This window comes from Lathamus discolor, chromosome 2, assembly GCF_037157495.1.
Source record: "Lathamus discolor isolate bLatDis1 chromosome 2, bLatDis1.hap1, whole genome shotgun sequence".
Lineage (NCBI taxonomy): Eukaryota > Metazoa > Chordata > Aves > Psittaciformes > Psittacidae > Lathamus > Lathamus discolor.
This window is the reverse complement of record NC_088885.1, coordinates 148,966,543-148,991,783: the sequence shown is the minus strand read 5'-3', so window position 1 is coordinate 148,991,783 and position 25,241 is coordinate 148,966,543. Positions and strand designations below refer to the sequence as shown.

Sequence of the window (25,241 nt, the reverse complement as noted above, 5' to 3'; positions counted from 1 at the left end):
GCGGAGTGGAGGCAGCGGCAGTGGGGCCGGTTGAGGCGGGCAGGGGCTGCTGTGCCGCGTCCTGGTCGCGCCGCCTTCTTTATAGGCACAGCCGTGTGTAGCGGGATACGGGTTTTCCTCTTTAGCTCCTCTGGTGTGCGTGCGCATCTGCCGCGGAGCTGGCGGGCTGCGGGCTGCCGCTGCGCTGAGCTGAGCTGAGCGCGTTGCCGTGCCGGAGGCGCGGGGGGCCGCGGCCGCCGCCGGGGCTCGGGCCGTTCCGGGCAGAGATGGGTTTCGCGGCTGCCCGTGCGAGGGAGGACAGTGGCCGCTCGGCTCCGAGTGCCCGGGCGGGGAGGTGTGTGTAGGGACCGCCGCCGGCAGCGCGGGGGTTTGGTTTCCCCCCATTCTCTCGGCTTTCAGAGGTGTAGCAGGCAGGGGTTCAGGTGCGTTGGGTGTTTTTTTTCCCCCTTGTTGCCTCCGTCGGCTTGTCTGCCCCCTCCCCTCTTTTCTGTTTTATTTTTACGTGAGGTGGAGACCGGGGTGTCTCGTTTTTCTTCAGCTCGGTAGTGAAATTGCAGCAGTTTGTGCCTCCTCCAGTGTGCTCGAGCGAGGAAAATGGAGGCTGTGATAGAGAAGGAATGTAGTGCGCTCGGAGGGCTCTTCCAGACCATCATAAGCGACATGAAGGTAAGAGACAAGGCTCTGGGGAAGGGGGGAGGCAGGTGAGAGGAAACCTCTCCCAACCCAACCGGATGAAACTTTGACCCATGCGATGCAGGAGCATCGGGGGGAGAACGGTGGCAGCGTGACAACCCCCCTCCCCCGGCCCCGGGCTGCTTCTGCCCGGGACCCTGCCCCAGAGCTGGGTGCGTGTCCCTTGCCGGTGGAGGCATCCCTGATAAAGGGACCCCTGGTACGTGCCTCAGCCCCATGGCTTGGGGCTTTCGAGTTGCTTGCAGGACATCACCTCTCCCTCCCTCCTTTCCCGTATTCTCTCTCCCCTGATCAAACGTGCAAGCTGTTATCTTGCGCCAGGGTCGGCGTTTTCCAAACCTGTCTTCCTTTTATTAAATCCCTTTTGGTGTTTTATTTTGGGCTGTGGGACTTGCTAGCAGGATCAGTGCAGCGCGGTGGGAGCGTGGCGTGGAGGAGATGGGCATGGTACATGTCAGCCGTGGGGTGGGGCTGGAAGGGGCAATGAAGAGATGGATGGCTGTGCTGATGGGCACGCTGGAAAGAACATAAATCTCAGCCTGGAGATGCTCAAAAGTTGATGCGTGCCTGGATTAAAATTGCTGCTCAGTCCTTTATGTGGTATTATTTTCATGCTGTGTATGCTCATGGGGGTGGCATTTGCTTCTTTCTGTGCATGAATGCAAAGGTCTCGAGTTGCCAGGTCTCTTCTCTCTACCAGGCACCAAAAATCTCGGGCAGCACTGACCCCTTCTGCCAAAGGGTCCCTCTGGGAGCGGTGCTCTGCGTCTACCCTTGGCAGCCAAGGGCACTTGTGCAGGGTTTTCTTTGGGTGAGTGGGTGCCTCCCACCCTTAGCTTGTGGAAATAAATAGCGCAAAAGCCTTGCTGCGTTGTGCCAGTCATGCCTCCCCCGAGCCCAAGGGCTCAGGGCGCCCTGCCTCTGGCGTGGCCGTACTGCAGAATACTGCAGTGTTCCCTGGACAAGGGCAGCTTGTCTTCCTCCCAGGGCCGGCTGGGAAGGATGCGGTCGTTGGCAGATGTTGGGGGATGTGTGAAATAATGGGGAGACCGCACAATGTAAAGGCAGTGACCATGTGTGTTGTGCTTCTCCCAGTTAGGGGCACGGGATTTCTGTGGGTGTCTTAAAGGGTCCAGGGCTGAGGAGCAGGGAGGGCTGCAGGAGAAATGCTGCCAAGTAGTGGTGGAGGAGGATGGGATCTGCTCTAGGAGGAAGCCTGGCAGAGGTGAATGGCTTCTAGTATATCTTTTTTGGGGGGATAGAGAAGCTGTTTGCACTAGAAGTTAATTTTTGGCAAGTGTTCATATGCACTTTCCTCTCAGCATATCTTAGGAGACATTTAATTAAAAGCATAGCTTGTCAAGAGCAGGCAGATTGCGGAGAGGAGGGGGAGTGTGTATGTATGTATCTGTCAAGACAATGCTGCAGTCCTGGCAGTGGTGTTCCTTGGGCTCTTAGTCCCTTGTATTTTTGATAGTGACTGTGTTTTAAAATAAAACAACAACCCACCCCCCCAAAAAAGCAGGAAATGATCACAAATACTGGAATCGTTTTAGTGGGCTGTGCAGGGAGCACACAGGAGATCTTCTGTTCCAGATGAAGTGTGGTTTTGGGCTTCAGCACAGAGGGAGTATGTTTATTCTCTGCTTTCCATAAGTGATGCATTGGTTTATCTTGCTTTTAAGCAAACAGGCCTTGGCTGTGTGGATTTATTTATTTATTTCCTTTACACATGGTTACTTGCATGGGAGTGCTGCTCATCAGAAACAGGTTGATGTGAGCTTATGGAGATGGGCACAGGTGTGAATATTTTTTCTCTTAATGCTCCATAGTAGTGGAACCTGTTCTGTGGACTGGCAGTTACTGAGGGGGCAGGTTTGCAAGCAATCACAGCAGATATTTGGCAGCGTGGTAGTTGTTAAGGTTTACAAAAATCTGCTTGTTATTTAGCATGAGCAAAAGAAATAATTCTTACCTGTAGCTCAGTTTGATGCAGCTAAGGCCATGCTGCCACTGAGGTGCTCTAGGATCCTTTGTGACTGCTGCACAAAGGATTGTGACAACTTCTAAGAAAGAGTAGCTATTTTTGATAGCTAACTAGAACCTTTCCACTAATGATACCTTTAGTAGTAAAGTGAAAATTAGCATTTGAAGTGCTGTTTCACGTAGCTGGGTCTGCGTGGGCAGGCTCCTGGCAGGCTCTTGGAGATGTTGCGTAGGGGTCTGCCCACACATACCAAGTGCACTATCTGTGCCTATTTCTCATCACCGCTGTGATCAAGTCCCCACATGCCCTGCAGTGCTGAGGGATTTGCTGCAGCATCTGCCTTTTTTTTTTTTTCCCATAACTAAATAATTTGCAGATTCTTTTTATCATACAGATTGCTCCGCCTTAAACCTGGTTGTAAAGATGGCAGGGTTAATCAGCAGAGTATTAAAATGACTCTGAAGTCTTGCCAGTGGAAGCAGATGGGTGCTGCAGCCGAGGTGATGGAGATCCAGTCCGTGTGGACTGATTTTTCTCTTTGTTCACAATAGCACAGAACTAGCTCAGGTGTTAATTTTGAGCTCTCCTTTATCTTTACAAGGTTACAGAAACTGGAATTATAATCCTGAGCAATGTGGTTGTTTCCATTTGTCTCTGGACTGTGTTAACTTTGAAACTTAATGAGGGCAATATATGCCAGTGTGACTAATGCATCACATTTTTTGATGGCAAGATTATCTCTTTCTGTCCGAGGTCTCTTGAACTGCCTTTAATATTTTCTTCAGAAACCCCAAATTTCTCTTGATCCTCCACCAAAAAAAAATAGCTTTGTGGTTAATACTCAACAAAACAAGCTCCAAAATAATGTTCTGTAAAGCCCTAAGTGATTTGAAGAAATGATGTACTGTGTACAGTTCTGATGTCCTCAACATAAGAAGGACATGGAGCTGCTGGAGCAAGTCCAGAGGAGGCCACAAAGATGATAAAGGGGGCTCAAGCACCTCCTGTATGAAGAAGGTTGGGTCTGTTCAGCCTGGAGAAGAGAAGGCTGCATAGAGACCTCAGAGCAGCCTCCCACTATCTGAAGAGGGCCTATAGGGATGCCAGAGAGGGACTCTTCATCAGGGACTGTAGCAGTAGGACAAGGGGTAATGGGTTCAAACTTAAACAGGGGAAGTTCAGGTTAGATATAGGGAGGAAATTCTTTGTGGTGAGGGTGGTGAGGCACTGGAATGGGTTGCCCAAGGAAGTTGTGAATGCTCCATCCCTGGAAGCATTCAAGGCCAGGTTGGACAGTTTTGGGCAACATGGACTGGGGTGAGGCATCCCTGCCTATGGCAGGGGGTTTGGAACTAGGTGATTTTAAGGTTCTTTCCAACCCTATCCATTCTATGATTCTGTGATTCTATGTTATTGAGTTAAATATAAGAATGGTTAATAGCCATCGCGTTTATACCACACTTAATGTACCTCTGGAACTTCAGTTGCCTGAGAAGGGAAGTCCATGTCTTTCATGCAAAACAAGGGTCACATTTGTTGAGTAATGCGTGGTGTACATGGTGACAGGGTTGTTTATGGAAAGCCCACAATGGGAATTGTACTTGGCCCTTGTGCTCTATAATTGGGCTTCTGTGCTTTTAGATTTCAGGATCAGATTAAAGAATTATAAAGGTGGGAAAAAGTCTGCCCATCCCATCCTAAGTTTAGATTCATTGTCACAGCCCTGGTGTTTCCTATGGTACATCACGGAGCATGTGGCACTTAGAGTTTGTTACACTCTTATGAAAGATCTTTTTCAAAGCAATCAAAGATCATGAAAAGCAAAATAAAATGTGTATATCCCTATGGAGAAGCAGTTTTGTGTGCTGCATGCAAGCGTTGTGCGTCTCCCTTTGAACGTGGCATTCGTTCTGTAGCTCCCTGTGGGAAGGGAGTATTTGATCTGAATGGTTTGTAACTCATTTCTGGCAATTGGGAAATGAGATGCTGCAATGTGCTGCTAATTTCAATATTTCTTGTAGTGCAAAGCAAATTGGTGCAGATAATTTTGAGGAGGGCCTGTTGTGGTTGGGTTTCAAAAGATCTTGTCTTCTCACGCAGAGCAGATCTTTTTTAATGCTGGTTTTCCTTCTGAGTCTTGATTTTTACGTTCCTTTTAATCACACTGTTCTCTGCTGTCTTGAAGGAAAAAGGAAAACAGGAGGACACCTCTGAAAACATTGAAATTGGCAGTGTTTGTAGCTCGTCACTTGCTTGAGCCTGGTTCTTTTGCTTTTTGCATGTTCTTTATTTCTCACACCTCTTCTGCCAGCACGTGTTTTGGCAGAGCAGGGGCTTGTTGTATGTGTATGGCACACGACACCTGTGTGGTGGGAAGATGAGTAATGAGCAGTTGGATGAACACAGGTTTTCTGTGACTTCATTTATACCAAGTGGGAGGACTTACTACATTTTTATGGGCCTGGTGTGGATTACCAATTGGTCTCGCTCATCTCCCACACGTGAGAGACATGGGGGAATCTACGGAAGTCCTGTTGGTGAATAAAAGCAAGGTTCCCAAAGGAATAAAATTTTATAAATTCTTTTATTTCAAGTATGTGTGCCTTATTCAGCAAAAACTCAATAAAATCAACCTTTGTTTTTGGAAGTAACCTCTAGTGCTATAAAGGAGGCGAACCCTTCCCTTCACTGCGTGGCTGCTGCTGTGACTCTTGGATGAGGTGGTGATGCATTTCTGCTTTTGGCCATGCAAAGCTCTTAGTCAGAGGAGAAGGACATGAACACATGGGCATGAGAAACATTTATGTTATTGCAGCCTCTTATCTCCTGTTAGGAGAAGTGCCTGGTGAGAGGCAGCATTTTAATCTGTTTTTTTGTTGAAGATGGATCTGGGGGGGTAGCCCCATCAAGGATTAAGAGACATTTGTTTAGGAGGCCTTATCTGCTGGTAAGGGGATGGCCTTGTGCTTGCTGTTCACGCAAATAATATTAACTGAGTGGAAGAAATATTTGATGGAACAAATAGAAATGCTGAGACAGTTACTACAGCAAGTGCAGCTGCAGGTCTTCTTCGTCCATGTTAATCCAAGGGACAGCCCGCATATATCAGAGAATCTGGGCAAATTAGTTTTACCCTGACATGCTGTAATGTGACAGCTCTGCTGCAGCTGTGCTTTATTTGAAGCTTGGGATCTCTGTGGAGGTTAGGAATGTTCAGTTCAATAATTTTTAAGGTCTAGTTTCAATCCAGCTGTTAAGGATGATAACTACTGTAAGGGAAAACAAATGTTTCATGTACAACAGACAGGTACAGTCTTGGAGAAGAAAGGGCATCTCTGTCCTCCCTTTCCCATGCATACTGTGTTGCACTGGTATGTCACTTGTGTGACAGTCTGTAGGGCAACTGATCTATTCCAAATCTAATAAAGAGCCATTTCTTCCCCTTCCTGAAAAAGCATGAAATGAACTCATTTCCCCTCTCTGCAGCTTTTCTTCCCATTTCTGTCAATTTCCTTAAAGGCTATACCACCGAGGCATTTTGAGCTTAGCTGCCTGCACTGATTTCCTACCCCTGTGCCCTCCCAACAACCTGCTTGCCCCAGTGGTTGGTTTGTGTACAGTGAAATTCCTTGCCTTTTCTAAGCAGCTGCAGTATCTTCCTGTAAACATCTCCAAGGTGGAGGGATTGATGTGCAGGTAATGATGGTGCAGGAAGGGAGCCACCGCATAAATAGTGCAGTTCAAGCAACAGGGATAGATGGGAGCATACTTACTCACAAGTAAGTTATTCTTTTAGGGACAGATTCTTGATCCAGATACTCTTATGTGAGTGTTAACAATTTGTACAACTGAGCACTCGCTATGTGTGTACGAGGCTGGCTTATGCTGTGGCATACCCAGGGCAGGGATTCTCTCATGTCTTTTAAGAGTACTCGTTTTTGATCCAGCAGGATGCCAGGGGCTGCGTAATAGGGTTTGTGAGGTTGTAAGTGTGGAAGGAGTTGTGCAGTGCTGCATGAAACACAATTGACTGAACAAATGTTGGAGGACAAGTCTGTGTAATTACAGGCTGGGCACTGGTTAATACCTAACAGAGGGTGATAGTTGGGAGAGTTTGCTGCTTCCTTCCTCAGTTCTGAGAGTGCACAATCTGGACCAAAATCTTTGGTATAGAATACCTAAAAACCTCCAATTTTATTTTTTTTTTTGCCATGTTTTTTTCTTTTCAAAGTACAGAAGTTGTAGCAGTTGATGGAATCTGTGAAACTGCAAATAGCATCTTCTGCTCAACAGCCTGTGAGTTTTCAAGCTTCTGAAAAAGGTGGTCTTACAGCTTCCTGCTTATCTTTATATGGCAGAGAGCAGAATAGGAACTGCATCTAAAAAGGGTGGTTTTGGTCTGCTCCAGAGCATGTGCAGAGAGGTTTGAGTTAGTACTGTAAAGAGGCTACTCTTTAGGGTAGAGTAGCCTCTTTTATGCTGGGTACAGACATACATCTCTCCCTTCAAGTGCTTTTGGTTTCATAATTAAGTCTACCTTGATACTGTAAGGTGCAAACACTGCTCTGTTCACTGGCATCTGTGCTCACCTGAAGGATGTTGATTGACTTCTTCCTGCTGGGCTGTGAGATAGCTTGAATGCTGAGATGTTTTGAAGGATTGGAGACAAAATGTCTGGTAGCTTTGTGGTTAAGACCATAGCAGCTTTCATCTGAAAGTGCTTTGTGTGTGACTTTGCTGAAAAGAATGGCTCCCATTTTACAGAAAGGCAAGCTATGGCTGCAGGTTCAGTGACTTCTTTCCCCTAGGACAAGAAGGAATTGAGTACATCTAGAGCATGGAATAAATGAGGGGATGTTTTCCAAGCTCCCAGTAGAATACATGTTTGTATCCACACATCACCACTTTGTTGTTACTGCTTAAGATGTATTGCTGTTCCTCCCCTGTGATAACTCAGTGTTTGCAGGCAGAAGAGATGACATCTACAAATGACCGATCAGCTCTCAACACAAGTGTCTTGAACTCCTCTTCTGTAACTGAAATTACAGGACCTCTGGGTTTTAGTGGAGAAGTGTGACTGGAGCATCTTAACCATAGGCTGGTCAATCACGAAAAATTTGGCTGTGTCTTTTTAAGGCTGTATATGAGCGTTTCACTCTTCTGGTCATCAACCATAAGCATTGCGTAGTTCACTTTTATTCTAGGATTCTAGCTGGAGTATAATCGTCATTTAACAAATCACCTTGGATATTTTTGGGAACACTTGCAGGAAAGCACTTGTGTTAGTGTGTGTAGTGCCAGTGATGAGTGTGTAACTAGAGACATTTGGTTTGTGATACAGAAAGGTTCAGATTTGTGCCCATTTTTGCCTTCCACATAAACTGCCACCATGCTTCTCACCCAAGCATGAGATTTTATTTTCTTTTCCACTTAAGTGACATCTGTGCTTTGCAGTGTCTCTGAAGCCCTTAGGGTAGTGGCCTAATTTGGGATACTTTTTTGTTAATAAAGCTTTATTTGTGATGAGATGCCTCCTAACAAAATTGTCCATGGGCAAACCAAGTGTTTAAATTGAAGCCTGAAAGTGATTATTTCTCATGAGTGCAATGGAGAGAAAGTAGGCTGTGACAAGTGTAGTTGCACCTCACTGTCTGGTGAGAGCCAAACTTCATAAAGCACTAAAAATGTTAGTACCTGCTGCTGCCTTTTGCACAATGATGTTCTTCTGTGGTCAGCTCAGATGCGTATCAGTACTTTGGCAACAGGCACTGCCACTAACTGGGTCTTCAAGATTGTTTTGACTGCTTGTGTGCTGCAGGTTGTGTTGAGTGAACACTCAGAAATGAGGGCTTCTCCTTGCTTGGGAAGAAGTGATGAGACCCCAGTGGTGTTGCTGGCATTAACAACACCAGGGCTGTTGGCTTGAGGCTGTCCTGAGCAGGCATTAACTTGAATGACTGCCTCCTGATGTTTTAATTATCTTCGTTTTGATCCGGCTGAAATATTGTGGGTTTAGCAAATAGCTGCAGAGTATGCACCGTGGCCACTTAATGATTGAGTGCATGAAAGGCGGTATTGATGAGTCTCTGAGGAGAAATTTGCTATTCAGGCTTGCAAACTTGTTTAGACCTGCAGGGGAGAATGTGGAACTTAATGCTTCCACTGGAAGACTACTTAATGTCCAGCTTTTTTAATGTAGCTTGGGATAAAAGGTCTCTAGAAGCTGTGGCTAGTTGTTTTCCTCCACCCCCCTCTTCATCCTGTGAATAACTTCCTATGTTTACAGAGTGAGAGACTGTATGTTTATGTATGATGTATTTTCTCACAGTGTAACTTTTGTTTGCTAATTACCCAATCTTGGATTTAAATCATGAAGTGGCTGCTTTGGAGCCGAGTTTCTTTGTCTTACAAACTATGAAACTGGGCTGTGGACAGTACAGGTTTGAAGTGGTCCCTATTGATGTAGCAGGGAGCCCCACAAGTTGGGTTGTGAGCTTGAATGGCATACAGCAACCACGAGGGATGAGTTTTCACAGGTCCTTGCTGTACTACAAATTGAAGTCACAGTCATTGAGCGACTGGTAATTGTCCATTGGGGATGTTTAAATATGGGCTAGTGCAGTGCAGGCTTTATTATAGAGACTCTAGAGCTCTAACAACAGAATGGTACCAGACTTGGGTTCTTCCTGTCTTTAAATGGTTAGTGAGGTTTACTAAGTACTGCATTTCAGCACTCAGGGTACTGGGCATTCTTTAGAGGTCTTCAGGTGGTCTGGGAATGTAGAAATAACTTGGTAATTTCCACACCCCCTAGCAGGGTTGATTACCCTTTTCTGCATCCTGATGGGATTTTAGCCTTGACTTTCTCAAGATACCATGCTATGATCTGTTTTTCTCCGTATCCCAATGTTCTGTGTGGACTGAAACCCAAACAGTTTTGGAAATACTAAACGAGTGGTTCTGTGATGCATAGAAGAACTATCTAGTTCACGGTTATTTTAATAGTGTCTGAGCTGTTTTCAGTAGTGTTTTGTTGCATAGTTTGCAGTGTTGTGATAATGTATCACTTTGTGAAAGCAGAGCTTGGCATGCCTGTTTATACTGAGGGAAACTTGTTCCTAACCCTGCCGTTGCAGAAATAATGGAAATAGATGTATGGCTACAAGGCTTTGATTTTAATTACCTCTGCTTGCTTTCCTGAAGGGTAGTTACAGTTTAAATGACATCTTAATCTGATCTTTGACATGCTTTAACTTTCACTGTGTGATTATGTCTCAGCCCCTGAGTATGTACCTGTCTCCTCCTCCACAGCTCTTGCTGTGAAATCCTGTGAAGTTCCTATCTTTTGCTACTGATGACTTAATTCCTGGCCCAGCACATGTTCTGCGTGAGTTGAGAGTACCTTTTGCTGCTGGAGCTAAACTCAAACTTCCCCTGTGCATGGCTGTACCTCTAGCTTAGAAAGACCAAAGGGACTTTGCAGTCAGGTAATCCCTTTCCTTGCTCTATGGTAGTATTGTGCTTTCCTGGAAGACCCCTGTATAAATATGTTGCTCTTCCTTAAATAGCTCCAGTGAAAGGAAGCTCGTGGCCTTTCAGAATTGGCAGTAAACTGGCCTCATAGTTGGATGGGTTCTCCAACCTGAAATTTCTCTGCTGCAAGTAAAACTAATATTTTTTTGTCCTATATCACTAGGAAACAGCTGATAGACAACATCAGTCTATAGGATGCTTTTGAAATCAGTATTGAAGCATTGTTGGTTCAGGTTTGGTTATGAATTTAAGAAATAGAGGGTAGGTATAGAGAGTAGATTCAGTTGACATAAGAGAATTTTTTATGGAATGAGGGTGGAGAGGTAGTGAAACAGGTTGTGAAGAAGTTGTGGGTGCTCTGGAAATGTTCGTGTTCAGTTTGAACAGGGCTTAGAACAACCTGATCTAGTGGAAGGTGTCCCCCCTGCCTGTGGCAGAAGGGTTGGATTAGATGATCTTTAAAGATCCCTTCCAACCCAAGCCATTCTGTGGCTCTGTATATTTGAAATGAGGTAAATGAAACCGGAGTAGTCATGGAATAGGTGTTTCTAAGTCTTCAGAAAGAGTGAAGACTCTCTTACCAGCAAAGTTTGTTTCAGTCTGTTGAAAGACTGGTGAGTGAGTGGGAAATAGATACAGCTGAAAGAGCTTCATGCGACATGCTCTAGAATTGTTTATTTTTTAACCTAGAGAGAGGCAAAGCCAACAAGCAGAATTTTTTGGATGGAGAAGAGCAGTTATGAACTTTGGGTGAGATGATGTATGTTCTCTACTCACCTGTGTGTTGCAGGAGCTTCTATGGCTTATTAAAGGACTAGACAACTCTATTCATGAGTCATGGACTTGGCTGAATGTGTGGATTGCACAAAGGAACACATTAGTGTTTGGTAGTGCTTTGTAACCCTTGCAGTGGCTGTGGCTGCCCCCAGTTGACTACTGATTTCTTTAGAAAAGAGGAAGAACTTCCAGTGCCAGATGTTAGCTGGTTAGGGAAACTGATTGTCAGCCGCTGCATCTTCCATATGTTGAGACATCTGTGGCGGGAACTATTTTTTTTCAGGCTGTCATTGTTTTCCTGTCCCTTTCCCTCCACTTTTTCCTGTTTTTTGCCTGTTGAAAGCTCCCTGGAAAAGTGATACTCTGTGCAAACCATACTTGCTTATCCAGGCCATTCTTTGTGTGTAGCATCTGTGACTTTGCCTAGAACAATGAAGTTTCTTTGCTGCTTGGAGGTAACATGCTGAATGCCACAGAAATGGGACATAATAATCCTTCTGATATCTGAGAAAACTATATTAAGAAATACTTTATTTTCTGTATAATTAACTTTGGAGGGGTTGGAGGACACATACAAGAGGAAAGTTACATTTTTTTGCCCCAAAGATAGATGTGGTATTTGGATGTGTGGGCATGGAGCTTGGTAAGTGATGTATGTTTGGGATTCAGCTTTTTAGCTGGCATAGCTGAAGGACTATGCTGAGCTGAAGAAGTCCTAACTGCTGTATCCTGTGTAGGCTTTATTCTATTTTATTGGAGTCTGCAGGTGGCTGGTGTTCAGTACTCTTCTGGAAGGCATTCAGCTCTTGCTTTGATAGCCGGTGAGATAAAACTAGGGCACCGCCCGTCTGGTCCCTTTCTCTCCAGCTTCTTTAGCTAGAACAGCCAAAAGTAGATTCTGAATTTGCCTCACTGTAGAGCAGCTCTGTCTCCTTCCCTCTGCCCTGGAAGTTTAGATGGGCTGTTGATGGAAACAAACTGCTGCCTTTGGACTCGGTGTCCCAGCAAGAGCTGATAATAGGGCTGAAAAGCCTTTCTGATAAATGAAAGCACTTAAAAACTCTTGACAGTGTTCTTTAGAAGATGTGATGTGTCGTGTCTGTGGGAGTTGGGGTGCATGGAAATAAATTATTAAAGGAAGTAAGTGCCTTTTCTCTTAATGTAAAAAGAAGAATTGTAACTTCCTAGCAGAAGGAATGACAGAAGAGTTTTAAACTGTCAAGGCTGCAGATTCTCAAGTTGTAATCTTAAATAGATGCAACAATCTGGGTTCCTATTCTTGCTGTTAGATGTAATCAATAACAGATTTCAGTAAATACAATTCTTTGCTGCAAGTCTACCCTTCCTTTATTAAGAAATTACTGAGTTTCTCATCTGGGTCTCTTCTTTCTGCTACTGCAGGATTGCTGGCCTGAAAGGGAAACCCAAACTTCAATAAATCTCTTGTAGAGTTGTGTTTATGTAGGGTGGCTGTGCTGGTTCACAAGATAAACAAGGAGAAGTAAGTTCTTCATCTTCTTCCAAAGCTGCCTGTTGGGGATCATTGCCTGATACTGCCTGGTGTGGTGGGCTAATGTCGGGCAGCTGCTCTTGCTTCCTCCTCCTCAATTGGATGTGGAGAAAATAGGATGTGAAAGCTCATGGGTTGAGACAAAGGTGAGGAAATTGCTTACCAGTTTCACAGAATCATAGAACAGTTAGGGTTGGGAAAGACATTAAGGTCATCTAGTTCCACTCCCCCTGTCATGAGCAAACCATACTTGGTGTGAGAAGATGAAATTTATTGCTGATTAAAATAGATTTAAATGATGAGGAAAACGGACAGAAATGCAAGCATGTGCCCATGCCCATGGGTCTGGATGTTGGATGGGATTCCCTTGCATGAAGATGGTCCCCAGTGGCAGGCAGGGATGACCCATCCCCAGGAGCTGTGGCTATGGGGGGCACTGGGTGTTGGTGTCTGGCATTCACCAGCTCAGCGTGGTGCTGCTCGAAACCCTTGTTGTGGTGCCTGTCGCTGAGGGAAAGCTGTTTCATGCCCTTAGTTGTGCACTGGCTGCATTGGTGACAGGCACGAGGCGCCAGCTTGTTTCTGAGCCCCGAGGCGGAAGGGTGGTTCCCGGCCCTGTGTTCAGTGTAAGTTAGCTGGAGCTGGGCCCTGGGATCAGGTGATTAATCGCCTATAAACTGATTAATTAAGCAATAAGGTAGGATGATGGCATGTTATGGCTTATAGGTGAGTGGGCCCCACAGAGCAGCTCGAGGGGACGTGGTGCTGGGGAGGGCTGTATTTAATGGTGGAACACCCATTTCATGGAAGACATGTCAAATTGCTTCATCCAGTGGCGTAGAAATAATTGCTCACAAAATAGTTCCCGGATTAAACCATTAATGATTTCAAGAGCCTGTTTAAACAAACCCTCACCATAACCAATTTCTGTTCTAACCCGTGAGGAGCTAAATAGGATTCGAGACCCAGATTGCTGTAGCAGCTCCTCTCCAAGCTGTGGCAGAGGCAGCAGAGGCCTCCTGCTTTCACAGATAGCACCAGGGCCTGAGTCCTGACATTTGAAAAGGGAAAAATTGATTTGCTTTATCAGCTGGTTGGAATCGGAAATTGCAGAAGGAGCAGAGGAAGCTCTGGGAAGGATGGGATTTAAAAATACTGTGTTATTACTCTTTGAAAGTGGCTTTTTGTCACAAAAGTGCTACTTGGACAAAGACATCCAACTCCACCTGCTGTTTCTTTGTGCTTAAATTGAGAAAGTAATAGATGTTGAGTTAGGGATGAAGCTTGATGGCTCCTTAGTTTGCGGTTTCCACCGCCGTTAGTATTTCTCCTGACGGCTGCTTTGACAAAGCGGGAGCTGTTATTGCAGACATGGAGGTGAGACATGGAGTGGTGGCTGCTATGCTGAAGGTGGCATGTGAAGAAGCCTTGGAAAAGGAGCTGCTCCATAGAGTGCTGGAGCCTTGCAGTATTTGCAGCTCTAGATTGATTCTTGTGTCATCTCCTTGGTTTGTCCCCACAGCCATCACTGTAAATGGCTTTCCTGCTTCCTAGGTGCTGGAGATGGGATGGAGCCCCAGTTACTAGGTCTTGTGAAGTGGCTGTTGTGCCTACTTCTGCTGTAGGTGGGAATCAAGGGGGTTTTGGCTTCAGTGGGGATGTGGTGATGGGAGATTTTTTGGAAGAGCTGAAAGAATTTATGTCAAGACTTGAGCTGTGTGCTACCAAGAGAGAGGTGAGCTTGAGGACATGGCTTCAGCGGGGAAAAGTGATAGCATGTTCTACTGGAACACAAGTAACACAAAATCCTCCTAATTTTCATCCGAGTTACATCAGGAAGAACTTCTTTACTGTAAGAGTGACAGAGCACTGGAACAGGTTGCCCAGGGGGGTTGTGGAGTCTCCTACACTGGAGATATTCAAGGCCCGCCTGGACAAGTTCCTGTGTGATGTACTGTAGGTTACCCTGCTCTTGCAGGGGGGTTGGACTAGATGATCTTTTGAGGTCCCTTCCAACCCTTGGGATTCTGTGAAAGACCCTGTGGGCTGAGCAGATGATGCAGGAGTTCCTATCACTGCTGCAAAACTGCTGAAAGGCTTCCTTTAACAAGTGAAAAAGCCCCTCAGAAACAAAACGCCCCCACCACCTTCATCCCCCCCAACAATACCTACTTCACAATTTATTAATTCAGTGACATTGAAGCCAAAATGCTGCATTTCTCTATTGCTCAAAATAAGATGAGGTGCTTTTGGCCAGTGTAGGAGTGCCCATGTGAAGAGATTGCATTGATTTCAACCCAACAAATCTAGCGAACACTTGAGGTGTGCTGTTACAGCTTATTTAAGTAGGCTTGGCTTGGCTTGAAGAGAACAACATTTTTAAAGACAAAGAATAAATGGTTGTGGAAAATGCTTGGTGACTATTCCAATGTTGCTTGCTTTGTGGCCACACACACAAAAAGGTTTTCTTCCTGAGCTGTGTTTTGATAGGAGTGTCTTAAGCTTCCCCATGAAGCAGCTAAACTCAAGGCTGGTGTCAATCTCCTGCATGCCATCAGGCATGTTTAGCTGGATAATACACCATCAAGATGGAAACATAATCGGGCTGCTTTGGTATCCTCCGCTTGCCGGCTCGTTTTGCTCGAGAATCCAGTAAAGCCTTAGGCCCTGCTGTTAATTGCCAGGGCTTTCAGGGCTCCTGACATACGCATGCATAATGCATACGCGGCATGCAGGCAAACACTGGGAGACCAGGTTCAGAGTAGGGGATTTCAGTAAGACTAATAGGTTTAAAGAAATAGCATTTTTTTTTTCCCTCTTTGAAATAATTGGTATGTTTCTTTCATTTTCTAGCGCCCCCCCCCCCCCCCCCCCCCAGTCAGTTTTTGCCTAGCACAAAGCACTTCATATTCTAGGTCTCACTGCCCAGATAACTGCTGTTTTCTCTTTCCCCTTCTGTATTTCCCACTTGGCTTTGTCACATGTAGGTATAATGAGGTTTTATGAACACCTGTTTTACATTGGAGTTTTATTGGTTTTATTCATTTTTGCTTGTCTTTTTAAGAAAAAAACCCGCAAGCCAGCAAAATATATGGAGTTCCAGTAGGCTTCCCAGTGGATATATTCCAGCTTCCCAGAGCTGGAATATGGCTGTCAGCTTTTGCGATAGGGTCTCTCTTTGCCCCAGACCGCATCTCATGGCAGTGCGGGCAATGCATTTTGTTTTGCTTACAAAAAGCAGACCAGTTTATAGGGGGAGATTGAGTTTTCCACAAGCAACTGCATTTGCTGGCAACCTCTTCCAGTCAGAGCTGGGGTAATGTTAGCCTTGAGGATTTGCCTTAACTGGGTTTTATTGTGTAGTTGCTCTGGTAACAGCAAGTCTTATACCTTTATTAAAGGAAGCAGGGATATTTTATTTTAGTCTCTAGACTCCAATCAAAGGGAAATTTTGAGGTTTCTTTCTACCACAGTTTTTGCTGTTAACAGAAAATTTACACTTGCTCTGCAGAGTAGTTACCTTCTTTTGGACTAAAAAGGATGATTTTTTTTTTTTCTTCTTTTTCACCTTAAAAATCTTTACCCCCTTCTTTTTTTAACTTTGGAAAACAAGTGTTCTTGCAAGAACACTTGGTGTCCCTTTTCTAAATAAAAAACCCAGGCTTTTAACACCATTTTTAAAAATTGGGAAAATGTTTACAGGAAACTTGAACTCAAGAAGAACTAAGCCTTATAAAAACCCTGCATGCACTCAATGCCGTGCTGCTTTATCAGCTGCAGTTCTGAAGTCCACTCCAAGGTTGTTAAAGACTGTTTTGGAAGCAGGTTTTGCAGTTACACGGTGCTGTTGGGGAAGTTTGCCTTACGGCCACTGTGCATTTTCTGTGCCCAAATACTGAGTTACCTTGGGCCAATGTTCGAGGTGGTCTCTGCTCAGCTCAAACCCTTTATTGTAAAGGGTTTTAAAATAACTTTATTTACTTTTTTAGAAAGAGGATGGGAACCTGGTAATGGCACAGATAATCCAGTTATAGAGAACAACTTTTCTCTACAAAGGGATCCTGCCTTTGGTTTTGGGAGCTTCTCTGTACATGTCATTGTGACATCCTAGCACCCCATTTCTAATAGGCTTGGGTTTGCTGTATCCATCCCGAGTGTTTCTTTTCTCTGCTTCAGTTAAAATCCCACTTCTCACCCAGTTTCTAATAGGAAAAATCTATAAAACTCCGTCAGAGGACCTGCTGTTTCATCTGGGTTCAGAACCAGTTGACATCCCATCTGCTAGGGACTGGTGTCTAAGGACGTGAGAGAGATCTTGCTGAGAAAACCTATTTTGGTGTTAATGGATTAGGATTTATTAAAGTCTTGGTTATTGCTTTACTTCCAGTTTCATTTGTTCTGGAATATCAAAACCAGAATGCTCGAATTAAGTATTCATTATTGTGTTTTGTTTTTCTTGCAGGGAAGTTACCCAGTGTGGGAAGATTTTATAAATAAAGCTGGGAAACTGCAGTCTCAGCTTCGGTAAGTTCTGTGTTACACAGTTGAGATCCCCCACAGTTCCTTCTATGTGCAAACAGTAAGATTAAATGCAGCTTCTGCCAGGATAATTTGCTAAGCATGTCCTAGTAAAACTGTGCATATTTCATAGTCAACACCCATGCATGTAATTTTTCACATACTACTACTGCTGTTTTCATGTATTTAGGAAAATACATTATCTACCACAGGCTGTACATAATAAACATAAGTTAAATTTCATGGCTTCTTTGGGGAAATTGGAACAACAGTTTATTGTTGTTTAGCAAACATACATTTGGAGTTAGCCTTATGTTGTCCTTTTTATTACCGTAGAATGCAGTATATTAGAAGAGGGCTCAAAATGTTAAAGTGTCTTAACCCTTAACAGCACTTTTTCTGCCTTAAAGATGAAGGGAATTCCTGTACTGGATCACTTATTGGTGACTATTAAAACTTAGGTTATTGGGGTATGCTTTGCAAATGGCATTGTGCATTACTTAAGTGCCGAAAGTATCACACTCAGACCAATTCTATCTCTAGAATTCATTCACTTGTAAGATTTGTCTCTGCTGATACGCACCCAAGCTCCATTTCTTCACAACTCTTCCTGAAGCACAGTCTCTGCTGTGCTCTCCAGAGCATCATTGTTGTTTTTCGCAGCAGTGGTAGCAGGTACAACCAGTTCTTGGCAGTCTGCTTCGTGGTTCAGTGTTGTGAGCCATTCCTGAAGAAGCTGGGGTTTAGGCTTATTTGCCCTAAACAGCTGGAATGTGCTGTTCTGCCATACCATGCCTCAAATACCACACTTGCATGTGTTTTTTTCCAGCAATCATGTCACACTGTGGAAGAAGCAGAGGAAGTAGAGAACGAAGAGAAATGGAGAACTTTCCCAACCCTGTATGCTCTTTAAACACAGGCCTTCTGGGAAGGCATGAGGGATAGTTTTGTTTATTTCCCAGTCCTGTGGTGTTGCATTCAATCAAAGTAGTGCTTTTTCTAGCTACAGGAACGTGCATTCAGGCAGCCTGAAAGCCTCTTTGAGGATTTGCTGTTCATTTCTAGCAAATGTTAGCCTTTTGCCTCCGTTTCACTTCTGTGTGCTCTGATAAAGCAGAGCAGATGTCATCTGAGCTGGAGCCAGGTCTTCCTGGCTCTTGTTACTGGTGAAATGGAACTTTGTTATTAGCAATAGAATTAATAATTAACAATGTGGTACATGAATAACAGCATGACCCACAAGTTTGGAAGATGAACACAAACACTGTTGAGCAAAATGCCAGGAAAGGTTATCTGGTTCCAAGGCTCAGTATTGCTGGCTAGCTGTTGGGGGTGAGTTTGCCCTCCCTTTAATCTCCTGGGCATGTGGAGAGACCTTATGCATTTGGTTGGTCCTCTCAAGCCTGTTTTTTTGTGTTCAAATCTTTTGTGCTGTCACTAGGCCATTTACTACGCTGCCAGTTATGTCGTCTGTATCTTGAGCATACTTGGAGTGAGGCTTGAATAAAATCTGACCTAATTAAGCAGTCCTGTGGTCTTCCTGGCTGAGGATCAGGCTTCCTGCAGCTCTCTGGGGGTTTTTTGAGGGCAGCAAGGAGCTCTTTGAAACAAAGTGAGGTTGATGGTCCTCCTTCAGGATTTTGCTTGGAGAGGCTGACTGATGCTGTCAGGAGAGGAAATCAGAGTTACTGTTAGAAAAGATGTGCAGCTGTGGAGAGGGCAGAGTTGCACTTTACCTGTAGAGCTCTGGCCTACTTTACTTTAAACTGGGTCAGGCAGATTCTAAACCATCAGAAATCTGGTACTGACCTGAGGTATTCAGGGCTCTAGGGCCTGCTTATGTAGAACAAACGTGTTTGGAAAACTGTGCCTCACGTTTGCTGTCCACTTGAACAGATTCTGTGTGCGGTCTGAATTTGGTTTCCTAAGCTGGAGGGAGATGGGACTAGTGGGGTTGACACTTTGGATTGTGGAGTCTCCAGGGTTGTTGGTGTACTTCCTGGGAAGAGAGGAGGCTCCTCCTGCTTGGAGGAGCGCTGGATTGAAAGGGGTGTTATTTGTTTGTGGTTCTTTTACCCCAAAGTGGAGATCTTTGTTCTTTTCCCTCTTTTCCATTTGCCAAAATCAGTCTGATTTCCAAAAAGTTGCTATTTTCTGTTTCATGCTTCTCAGATGAGAAATTCAGGAAAGTGTTCGGCCAGGATCCTAGATAAAAAAAAAAAGTCCTGAATGCTTGTTCTTAAAATACATAGCAGTGGCTGTAATTTGTACAGTAATGGCTGCAGTATAATGCATGTTAGATTTGTTTTTCATGTTTGACTGCTTAATATTAGTTCATCAGAGGAAATCAGCTAGAAGGGGGATGTGCTCTTTTGAAACAGCACCTGTCCTGTGCCATTCGCAGCCTGGAATTAGCGTGGCTGCCTCCAAGTCCATAGTGCTAACACAAAGCGAGGAAGGGATTAAGAAGTGAAGGAGGAAAAAGGCTAAATTCAGCTATAGAAGAGGATATTTTTTTGTGGCCTCTGCAAGTTCACAGTGGTATTCTTTATAAGCTTAAATGTTTTTGGCAATAATTAAATAGGCAACGATGAGACACTGCTAATGTTTTGTTATCTGTATGCATTTCAGGACTACAGTAGTAGCAGCTGCGGCCTTTTTGGATGCCTTTCAGAAAGTGGCTGACATGGCTACTAATACACGTGGTAAGCAGATGTGTCAATATTGAGTTTAACAGAATGCTGTGTGGTTTATACCATTTGTTGTCATAAAAAAAGTCTTAACTTGCTACATTGACAAGCAGATCTGCAAGACATCTGTTAAATGGACTTGCACTTTGGAAAAGCAGCACGTGAAAAAGGAAGTAGTCTTTTCTTTACTGAAAAAAAAATGCTGGAAACCTGTAATTTAAATGTGTCATCAATCATGTGAACACTTAATTACCATTTGAATTCTGTGTTGATGAATAATATTTTTGAAAGCAAGATTTACTGAAATCTGTATTCACTGCTTCTGTACCTTACGTGAATGTAAAAGGCTTGATATTCATCTGGTTTAGGTAAGTGTGGGGTTGCTGAAGACAACTGGTGCTATGGCCTTTGGGGTCTGCAGATAATGATGATAGTAGCCTGTGCTTCCATCTTTGAGGAAAGCCTTTGCTCATCCCTCCTCTTAAGTCTGACGTTACCGATCAAGATCAGTTTTCCTGGGCTGTAGGCTTCTCTGGGTAACAGTCTAAGCTCGTTGGTGAGTATGGAGGCCAAAAGAGTGCAGCTGGCAATCTTTCCAGGCTGCTGAGTTGGAAGGGAACAAAAGCCTGCTCCTCTCTGATGTTGGATGCGCAGTGACCAAGGCATCGTGTGCAGATGTCCCTGCAACAGTAGGGCATTCCCCATGGTCACTGCATCTCTGGGCTCTGTTACTGAAGAGTAAATCAAAAGTGCATATATCAGTGCTGAGTGAGCGGCTTTCGGGCATCTTAGAGGTTTTGTAACTTTTTTTTGAAGTCCTAAAGTGTCCTTGTTGCTTGACTTGGAGAGTAAGGCAGTAATATTGCTAACATGAAGAGTGTGCATTTCCATTAGCAGCATGCAAGCTCAGCCAAACATCTGGTTCCCTCCATTTCTGGCTGATGGGAGTAGCAGCAGCTGCTGGAGCAAGTATCAAACCATAGAATGACAAGAAGGAACAGTTTCGGGTTTTATTTCTTTTTAAAGCTGTTATTTGCATTTTGATAAGAAGTTCTTCATTATATGCATACCTTCTGTATATTATGGGTAGTCTACTCACATAAAATAATAAACCCTCCAGAAAGTGGAATAAGCTAAGGATGAGACCCAAGGCAGAATTCGGCTTGGATTTCTTACGTCTTTCCTTCAAGCATGCTGTCTTTTATTTCTTCTCCCATCCCCAAAGGGAAAACAAAGTAAACCCTATGAAAATCCTTGAGACTTGTCTTCTGGCTTTGCTGGCAGGCTTATAGAACTTGCATTCAGATACCAGGACAACTAAAACTCTCCTACTCTCAAACAAAAATGACTTGTGTGGGTTTTTGAAGGGTATTTTGCACTTTCTGCTGTGTTATTTGGACCAAGTCCAACAAGCATCGTGTCTTGTCTCTTATCTCTTCGAACACATCCTTTACAAAAGCAGCTCTGTAAATCCAAGCCTGACAAATTTGTATAGCTCTTCTGTTCTGTCTTTCTGCCTTCCCTGACTGAAAGAATAGAAGGGAATTTTGGTTTTATTTTTAGGAAGTGATGTTCTGGGCAGAGAATCAACTCCAAGCTCGTTGGTGGTTCTGATCTCCTCCCAACTTCCACTTGTGCCCATTTGGATATTTACATCTAAGTAGTCTATTGCCTTGGAGCACCTCTGAGGTTGCACAGCGGTCCTTTAACAAAGACAAGTCCTCCTAGCTTGCTGTGGACAGGAATAAAGGACTGACCCCACGGAAGATGATGGCAAAACTCCCCATGAGTTTCTAGGGCACAACTTCATATAAACTTTTTTGCTGTTTGTATAAACAACTATATTCAGAAAACAAAACCTAAACAAATTTAGTGTTACTCTTCTCTGATGTGGGGATTTTAATGGGCTTCCAGTACTTCCTTTGAGGAGTTACCTAACTTGGAACAATTATTTATTAAACTTGGCCTGTTACTTACCCAGTTTATAAAACCATGGATTGGATTGTCAAACACTTGGCTGTGCTTCGCACTGTTTAGAGGATTCTCAGTGAAAAGATTAACTAAATTCAATAGTTCACGTTCAACCTCTGGGGATATACAAGACTTTTTTAGCACCCTCCATGAGAAAGGCAGGGAGGGTTGGTGTGCTTTGAATTGTAAGGATGATTTATCATTGTATGAGCCAAAAGCTTCTTCTGGGAACTGTGTATGAAAGTGCTGAAGCAGATGCCTGTTCTGGAGGGACAGTGTTAGTTCCCTATAGGATGGCTGGAGTGTGGAGAAGCTGGGTGCTGCGTTTTATTTGTAATTGCTTATAGTTTTCCAGAAAGTGAATTGTTATTTTAAGACTCGCTGATCTAGCTGATGACAGTGTTTTATCAGTCAGCAGAAACACTTTCTGGCTACTCTTTAATCTGTTTGCATCAGCATTAGCTTTGAAAGAAGAAAAAGTGTTTACATGGATATACATATCCACACACACACAAGAAGAGATCATTACCTTCGCAGGCACTATGTGTTCAAGTTTGAGAGCTTATTTCCATCAACTCCAGTCCTTGTTCCAGCTGATGTCTTGGTCTACCTCCTGTGCCTTTACTGCTGTTCCTAAACATTGGCTTTTCCCTTTGGTGCATCTTTTTTTTTTTTACATTCACTTCCTTCTAGTTCTGCAATGGGACTGATGTTTATGACCAGATTCCCATTTGAAGCTCAGGTAGAGGCCATAATTTGAGCTCTGCCGATGGTAAAACCTTTGTTTTTGATGACTTGCATTTGGTTGAATTTGATGACTTGCACTTTGCTGCATTTTCTTCATTGTAGCTTTTGAAGTGGCAAAAGCTCTAAATGTGAAGTACCTGGAGTTTTGTGGTGACTCAGTACACTAATTTCATGGCCAGCTCGTTTCAGCTCTTGCTTTATTCTTTGTCTCTTCATTTAGATGTGTATCAACCCACAGTTAAATCTCTCTTTCTCCCCGAGTTCAGTTCCCTCAGTTCAGTGCTTTTTAATTTCAGCCTGACAAGGAGAAACATGGCAGCAGGGTGCGTGTGTGTGAAGTTCTGATGCCTCTGTCTCCAAAAGGTTTTATTTCTGTGCGTCTGATCACCTGAAAGACATCATTTGAATAGGGGGCTGTCAAGTTATGTTGGTGATCCTCTAATATTGTTAGCTATATAGCAGCTTGGGCTGGTTTCTGGTGGTACCAGGGATCTTTACAAACAAAATTCCTTCAGAAGTTTTGACTTTTGAGCTCAAACAAGATACATGCATCTATCTAGCAATTTGTATTATTCAAGCTACATCTGCTTGGTATACAGCCTGGCAGGACCCCATAGTCTGCAGTGGAATCTGGTATTATTTCTCATGACGATTATTAAAGAGAATGCTCACAAAATATTAAATCAGATACTTCAGGATACCTTTAAACTCCAGTGAAGTTTCCTTTAGGGGAGATGTGTGTTTGTGAGGTTTAGTTCAGATTTTCCTTAAGCCTTTGAATACCTGAAATTTTGAAGGTTTTTATCCTCATCAATTCTAACTGAAGCATGAAAGAGATTTAAGTCATTTAATAGCTCTTTACCTAGTATTTTGTGCATTAAAAATTCATTTGCTTATGAAAACAAGAACTGTGCATCACAAATAGAAACATATATCACATATAAGCATGTTATAAGTTGGGTTTGAACAGTATGTAAAAGGACATATGTAAATTGCTTTGCTTTTTGTATGCTAATATTCTTCTGCCTCCGCTGCATTTGAATGTCCTTTGTAGATAAGTGCTAGAATTCAGGAACTTGAAACAAGTAGGTGAGAAGAATAACTAACCTGCTTGTGTAATGATGAAGATTAATGTGAAGACATGCATGCTTCTTCTACATCTGCTTAATACACCATCAGTGGCTTCTGAAAAAAAAACTGTCCCTGTCTTTCCTACCTGCATCTTACAGGTGTAAATTAAAACTTAGGGAAAGGTGATCTAAGAGCTTTGATTTACCCTGAAGCTTAAAATTGATCTTCAAAGTGAGGTGCTTAATGAGGCAGCTGATACCCAGGCTTGTGGGTTTTTTGTTTTTTCCTTCACATGGAAGGATTTTACATATACATAGGTGTGTTTTGGTATTAGCAGCTTAGTTAAATCACTTCAAGATACATTTCAATGTATCATGCAGCTTTCTCTGGCAAGTTGAATTCCACATATTGAAATGCTGTTTGAAGTTGCCTTGTTTCAACTTGGCAAGCGCTACTAAAGGTATGTTTTCCCTGCCCTTGGTAATTTTGACGTCTCTCATAGCTGGTTGGTCTATTTACGTTTTCCATCTTTCATTTTACAGATCTCTGAGAGGACTTTAAGGTATTGCAGAGCCACTGACAGGAGTTGCAGGAAATACCAGTTGAGGGTGCCAGGTGGGCAGAGGATGTCTGAGGTTGGGCAGGGAAGAGCTGTTTGATGGTCAACCAGCTACAAAGGGACCTGAAAACAGACCTGAAAGCAAAACTCGGCCTGAGCCTGTCTGCTGTGTAACAGTGACAGGGTAGCAAAAAAACCAGCATAGCCATTTTAATGCTACCCTTTTGAGGAGCTGGATGTATGTGCCTAGAAGTGCTGCACTGAAGTGTCTCTACTTCTTTCAGGCCCCATTAAACTTTTATCAGTGTGCAGAAATGTAAATACGGTTTAACACTTACTTACAAAATTAAATCTGATTAATATCTGTGTCTGCCTCGGGTAGCTGTTATACTGCAGTGATCACTGACTGCTCTTCAGGTTTAATAAAGCTGCTTACAACAGTATCTTTGCAGATCTGTGTTCTTGGGCAGACCCTGCATCCACGTTGCTCCAGGTATTATGTGAGTGCATCTTTGGGTAGCCCTTACTCTGGGTTTTCCATTGTTGTCTTAACCAGGATATAAATGGTATGTATTGAAGTGGTTTTCCAAGGTGACAAGCTGCACAAAGTGTTGCAGTGCTGGAATTAGCATCTTATCTTTCCAAGTAAGTGTGTTTAGGCCTTCTGAACTGGTATCTTGCTCTCTGCAAATAAGCCACAGTGTGACCCTGGGGAGAAATCCTTGGTGCCGTAGCAAAATGTTACAGACAGCACTGAAAGGTGGCTTCCCTCCATGCCAAAAGAAATGAAAAAGGGAGTCTGGGGATGGGAAGGACTCCACAATCTATAGCAGTAGACTTAAAATCTGTATTAACATTTTGGAAGTAAAGTCCTGTGCTCCTGGCTATGGACTGGGGATCTGTAATGAGCATCTGTGTATAATTTCAGAGTGAAAAGAGAGCTGGGCACAGAAGAAAGGGGGTTCTCATTGTCCAATTCCTTTGTCTTTCTGACTCATCTTTAATTTCAGATGCTCGTACTCAAATAACAAAACCTTTGTTTGGGCTTCCTGTCAGTTAAGATAAGACTTTGTAATAAGCACTCATTCCTCCTGTGGAGTCTTTGAAGTAAAATAACACAGTCCTGGCTCTTTCTTTGTGCATTTTCAAACATGCAATAATCAGGAAGAAAATTATTTAAATTAA

The 25,241-nt window shown here is 43.6% G+C and overlaps 1 protein-coding gene and 1 long non-coding RNA gene across 12 annotated transcripts in view; both read left to right on the top strand.

Moving 5' to 3' along the window:
• The window catches only part of MTSS1 (MTSS I-BAR domain containing 1), a 126,770-nt gene continuing 101,529 nt past the window's right edge, over window positions 1-25,241 (top strand). For 7 of the 11 annotated variants that reach the window (XM_065668935.1, XM_065668929.1, XM_065668934.1 and 4 more), the window contains exons 1-4: window positions 2-422; window positions 539-666; window positions 16,963-17,024; window positions 19,650-19,723. In XM_065668935.1, the coding sequence (XP_065525007.1) occupies window positions 595-666; window positions 16,963-17,024; window positions 19,650-19,723 (208 nt within the window). In that variant the 5' untranslated portion in view covers window positions 2-422; window positions 539-594. Of the gene's footprint in view, window positions 423-538; window positions 667-16,962; window positions 17,025-19,649; window positions 19,724-25,241 lie in introns of all 11 variants that reach the window. The other 4 variants (XM_065668932.1, XM_065668927.1, XM_065668931.1 and 1 more) reach the window with 1 other exon arrangement.
• LOC136008951 (uncharacterized) lies at window positions 19,742-24,497 on the top strand. The gene is made up of 2 exons (XR_010610289.1): window positions 19,742-23,957; window positions 24,040-24,497. It is a non-coding gene; the product is annotated as an uncharacterized LOC136008951 (long non-coding RNA).